The sequence below is a fragment of the Galeopterus variegatus genome, unplaced genomic scaffold (assembly GCF_000696425.1).
Source record: "Galeopterus variegatus unplaced genomic scaffold, G_variegatus-3.0.2 Scaffold6586, whole genome shotgun sequence".
In the NCBI taxonomy this organism is placed as follows: domain Eukaryota; kingdom Metazoa; phylum Chordata; class Mammalia; order Dermoptera; family Cynocephalidae; genus Galeopterus; species Galeopterus variegatus.
Genome location: NW_007732697.1, coordinates 4603 through 10529, shown reverse-complemented (window position 1 = coordinate 10529; position 5927 = coordinate 4603). Strand labels below are relative to the sequence as shown.

The following is a 5927-nucleotide window of genomic DNA, read 5'->3' as shown; positions in this document are numbered from 1 at the left end:
TTGCCGGACATGGAAAAAGACAAAAAAAGGAAAAAAAAAAAAAAAGAGGGCCTGGGCGAGGTAGTAGGAGATGAAACAGGAGACTTGTAGGCAGATGAGTCAGGAGTCATGTGACACACAACAGGCCCAGAAGCAGGAAGCCACAGCCTCTACCAGGGTATGTTAAGGGCAATAAGCCCACTGTTTCTGTCATTGCACACAGAGGGACACCAACGCTTGGCTTCTCACCTTGATTCCACTGAGAATCTCATTCATGATCTTTAAACGTTTGTCCTTATTCTTCATATTTATGGCCTGCCAGGAAAAAGCAAAACAAAAACAAAACACACTTCCATGGGAGAGGGTCCAGGTTTGCTGCAGGTGTTAGGCACTAGGGGCACTTGTGGTTGTCACTTAGTGAAAACGTGTGGTGCCTGGTGATGGGATTCATCTCTCTCCACTCCTATCTTAGCCCACTCTGCACCTGCCATGCCCACCTTCTTTCTGATCCTTGAACATGACGAGCTTGTTACTGCCCCACAGCCTTTGCCTGACTATATTCTCTTCCCAGGTTGTTCCTCCTCTGCCCTGCCCAACCTGTGATTCCTGGCAGAGCTAAGGACCGTCTGTATGTAGCCTATCCACCTGGTGGATAGCAGCATGATTGCCAGGACTTAGGCTTAAAGTTTATATCACTTATGTGATGGCTCCGCATGGTTGGTTTGTACTGCTATGATAGAGAAACAAGGTCAAGAATCAATGTGCTGAGGGCGGTCCAGCAGAGCAGAATGGAAGGGTTATATGCAGTGTCTCTGGACAGTCCTTCCCTCTAACATGAATGAAGGTAGAGTATGTAAACCCTAAGAGTGGTAAGAAGATGAAAAAAGAAGATAGAGAAATCTGGGTACATTTGGGATGGTGGAAAATCTCCCACCAGCTTTGCCTTGATCAAACTCCCAATAAGAATTAGAGTGGAGTAAGCAAGAGTTTAGACTTTAAAGAAGGCATATATCTCCAATTGACTCTGTATTGTTACCTGAATAGCCTTATTCTTGGCGGCCAATATCCCATTAACTGGGATAATGAGCACCATCACCCCAACACCTGATAACACTGAGGGTCCCAACTCTCTCCACAGGAAGTAGATGGATAAGACAATTTGCAGAACACTTGACCACAGCATGTGCATGAAGCTGGCCACATCCATGAGTTTCTGGGCATCCACAGACATCAGGTTCACTGTTTCTCCAACAGTGTACTGCTTCCTGGCTGAGTTGGATAGAGTCAGCGCCTATAGAGAAAGATTGGGATTGGGATCCACGGATAAGGCCAAGGACACTGGGGAGTAGAAGGGGAAACCCAGGAAGTGAGAGCACAATGGAAGGATGGGCTCCATATGGAAACAACTTCTCCAAGGGACTGTGACTTCTTGCCTCCAAACTTCACACACAGTGTCCTCTCATTTTTGATCATTCCTTCCTCCTATTTCCACCTTCCTCCAACCCCATCCATCCACACACTTCTTTGCCCAGAAAACTCCTATTTATCCTTTGGTGTTAGCTGAGATGCAACTTCTTCTGAGAAGACTCAGACTCCCAAGTTTGTGTTAAATACTCCTTCTGTGTAGTTCCATAACATCCTATGCTTACCTCTGTCATTACATTCATCAGAATGAACTGTAATTATTGCATTTTTCTATTTCCCCGCCAGATGTAAACTCTGTGAGGGCAAGGGCTACATCTGTCCATGTCACTACAGTATTATATTGTACACAGTAGGGAGTCAAATACTGAAGGATGGAAGAGAAGGAGGAATGTATGTATGGAGGAATGTACGGAGGGAGGAAAGGAGGCAGGGGTGGAAGAAATGAGCGTGTATTGATTCTGGCCTTGGAGACTTCTGATGTGACAATGTTATTTAGAACCATACTCTTATAAGGAGGTTACAACGATTCCCTAGAAGGACAGAAATTTTATAACAAAGAGGAAAGCTGCAGAATTCACACATTTGAAGTAAAATCACTTGCCTATTCTCAGGAATTTGCAGGTAATATCTAGATGCCTGAATCTTGTAGTGTGGGTTTTCTGTTCTCATGTTAGAGAGATAAGCAGGCTGATGCTCACAGGTCTGTCACTTAAAATAATCCCTTGTACAAATGCAACAGAGCACTGAAACCAGCTTGCACTATGTTCACCAAGACACCTTCTGGTGTGGCCTGCATCTTCCTCATAGAAGAGGACCCTTCTTCCAATTCCCACAAAGACGGTCCTAGATACGTACATCCATCCTCATCCCAGAAGCTCTACTGTCATCATAATTCACCAATGCATTCTTTGGACCATACCAGGATTCTTGGTTGTGCAATAAAAAGAGGGAAACTTCCTAAAATGTAAGACCACCAAGGCTCAAAAGGAAACAGCCCACTGCTGTGCCTCCCCTTTGGTATGAAAAAGCAAACACACAGACAGATAGCATATAATTATCCTTTAAGGTAATCACTATATATTTCTTTTCTTAATAAATCTCAATAACGTAGAAAGGTCATTAATTTAATCCCAATACCCTTGTCTGGGGTCAAGAACTGGCTATGAGATTGCAGATAGTGAAATTATCTTAGCCCTAGTTCTCTGTAAAATAGTAATAATGCTCTTCCTTCACAGGGCTGTGAATTGAGGATAGACTTGAAAAATGTTTCATAAAGAGTGAGCCATTGTCTAAACATATGAAATTAGTAATTTTCTTTCACTCTTTTAATAGTGATATTTATGTGAATGAAGGTCTCATTAAGGGCTCTATTTTACAAATCTTTTTATTGATTGTAACATTTGCAAAATCTGGAATATAATAAGAATCAAAATGATGGGAATGAATAACACTTGTAAAAGTGCACATTCATAGAAATGCTTGAGATAGTCTGGTTAGTGACTTCAATACCTGGAAACCAGCAGAAACTCAACATCTCCAGAAGGAATAAGGAGATTAAAAGATCCATTTTAGGGAAGACAAATTCTAGTGCAGGGGTATCTGGGAGTTTAAAGGACTTGACCAGACTTCTGATCTAAAGACATTTCGATTACATGCCAGTGTTTCTCAATGAGTCAATATCTACTCAGGGAAGACAAAGACATATTGGTGTTCCAAGAGAGGAAAGCAAGGGAAGAAAGCAGGAACTGTACAAGAAAAGTCACTTTGATGGTAGAAGAAAAAAAAGAAAGAAAAGGTAACTGATGTTCTGACGTAAAGAGAGCCCTATCTCCTCATGTATGAATTTTCCCCTCAAGCTTGTAGTCACTGATCACAACTACTATATTTTTATTTGTTAGGGGATAAAATGAGACTTCACCTTGAGGACATAAGGGAAAAACAGTTGCCCTGAGAAAGTTAAACCTTAAAAACTATATGTCAGAGTGAAAATGAGCAAAATCATCTTAAGGAAATAGAAAAGCTTCCAAGTCTGCAGAACTCAGAAAACACATTGCACGTATTTACAAATGAAAAAAAGAGTTAGGAAAAGCAAGATTTGGTTAGTGCATAAAGATTAGAAAAAGGAGTTGCTAGGCAAAAGTTGGTCTTGGGAGATGGAGTCCTGGCTCATGGAGCATTCTTCTCTCCCTGCAAAATTGTTTGTAATTTGAGATGGATATACCAGGACTCTGAGTCAGGTTTCACTAAGGATTGGGGTTAAATGCTGGTGGTTTCATGAGTCTGTCTCTTGTTCAGCTTATTTTCTGACTTTATATTCTTTCCCAAGGCATTTTTAGCTTGTCTAGAGGGAGGCAGAGAAGAATGGATATCTGACCCTTCAAAGCCAAGAGGCAGATCCTGGGCAGCAAAACAGCCTGCCAGCTTCTCCCTGGGGTGCATCTGTCATGCTCCCCCCATGCCTTATGACTGTGAACTCATTCTTTGTATTCTAATTTCCAAATGAATACCTAAAGGAGGCTGTATGGCTAGTCAAAGTCAACCTTTGAGATCAGTTATAACTTCCACCAGTTTTCCTCAATCTTGGAATAAATGCTCATGTTTGCTAAGGGGATTTTCTTTGGTGATACCTGGCATATTCTGCTTACCTTCTTATATACTGAATCCATGATGATGGTTCGTACACTCATGCCCAGCACAAAGGACAAATGAAAATAATATTGTTGGCAGAGAGACTGGATGAGAGCCACAGCAGATAAGAGGATCACATAGATATATCCAGTCCACACGTATGCATCATGGTCATTTGCAAAGGAGATCATCCACCTGCCAGAGCAAACCAAGTAAGCGATCCTCTTCAGGCCTTCAAGGGCCCCTCACTCTCCTTGTGCAGAGCCAGCTACTCTACCCTTACACAGTAGGTAACAAAAGTGACCAGATTAGTCCAATGCTTTTGGAAGACCTGAGCTCCACAGTCTTCCAAGTGTTCTTTCTTTCTCTTGGAGATGAGCAGCAAGAGCTTAGGGTTGATTTCCAAGGCTGTGAGAATGAATAATGAAGGAAACGCCCTATAGAGCTGCCACTGCAATGTTCTGGCCCTGTCTCCCCCAACCTCCTGGTAAAAGTGGTTGTGTGGAACAAGTTGATTCATTTCTGGACTATGGAAGCCTGAAAAAGAATTAGGACATGCATCCAGCATGAGTTAGAAGGGCTTCTCTTGAGGTGGTTCATTCCATAGATGGTGGCAGATTGCAAAGTCTTGTCATAATTAACCTGAACCTCCCATGGAAGACTGTGACTGTGGAGAGAGGAAGTTAGTTACCGTCCTGGGGTATACGCCCACCTCTTGGACATGGTCGGCCCATAGCACTTCTGTTTAACAGGAAAGAGCCCTAACAAGTACCTGGTCTCCTATGAGGGAAGGGACATGTAAAAGAGAGAGGCTAAAGTATTCATCATCTTAGATCTTGAAAACTGTCTTGCATGCTTCATGGACACAATGCCATAAAAGGAAAGAAAATTATGAGCATTGAAAAAATGGGAATTTAATAATAAGCTCCTGCCTGCATACACAAGAGGGAAAAAGGAGGGTGGCAGGTGAGGCCCAGAAAGGACAACTCAAGAACTCACTTCAGCAGCTGAGGATTCAGGAATGAGAAGACATCACACACTAGCTTCAGTAGGACTGCTTTCAGGAGCACTATATAGAAAGTTTTGAAGAAGGCCTTGAGCAACCAGGACTTGGGAAAGTCTTTTGTGGGCCCAGACTTCCTTTTGTTCTTTTTAGCTTCTTCCTAGGTACAAAACCAAATGACAACAGTGTCCACAGAGTTGCATAGTGTAAGACTTCGTTCCTACTCTGAGCAGCTCCAGAGTGTTAAGACTGTGAGCTCTGTTGTCCTCTCTGTACAGGTTTTGATCTTCTCTTTATTGTCTAACTGCTGTCCACCCTTCTAGCTGTCATTGCTGTTCCTCTCTCTCTCTTCTAATGGATACTTGCAAATCTATTTTGGGTAAGAAAACCAGGCAACTATACCGGTTAGAATACCACGTAAAATGAAGAACAGACTCTGAGTGGAGACCAGAGGGACAATTCTGAGAGTGAAGGGCATGGAGATGGTAATATATATTTTGGATGTTTAGAAGACATTTTTGTTCTCTTCTCGCTTGTGGTGGTTGTGAGATATTATGGGTTGAATTGTGTGTTCCCAAAAGACATGTTGAAATCCTAACCCCCATAAATTTCAAACATGTCTTTATTTGAAAATACGGCCTTTGCAGATGTAATCAAGTTAAGATGAGGTCATTAGGGTGGGCCCTAATCCAAAATGACTGGTGTCCTTATAAGAAGACAAGAGACAGACACAGACAAAAAATAGCCATGTAATGACATAGGCAGAGATTGGAGTGACACACCTATAAGCCAAGGAATGCCAAGGATTGCTGGCAAAAACCAGAAGGTAGAGGAGGAAAGGAAGAATTCTCCCCTACAGGTTTCAAAGGGAGCATGGAGCTTGCTGGTATCT

The 5927-nt window shown here is 42.4% G+C and overlaps 1 protein-coding gene across 1 annotated transcript in view; it reads right to left on the bottom strand.

The window, feature by feature from the left end:
* Window positions 1-5195, bottom strand: part of LOC103606439 (canalicular multispecific organic anion transporter 1-like) — a gene marked incomplete at its 5' end in the record, with an annotated part of 43035 nt that extends 37840 nt beyond the window's left edge. The window contains 4 exons of the mRNA XM_008591032.1: window positions 229-294; window positions 1016-1270; window positions 4050-4227; window positions 5032-5195. Coding sequence (XP_008589254.1) covers window positions 229-294; window positions 1016-1270; window positions 4050-4227; window positions 5032-5195 — 663 coding nt within the window. The remainder of the gene's footprint in view (window positions 1-228; window positions 295-1015; window positions 1271-4049; window positions 4228-5031) is intronic.
* Window positions 5196-5927: the final 732 nt, after the last annotated feature.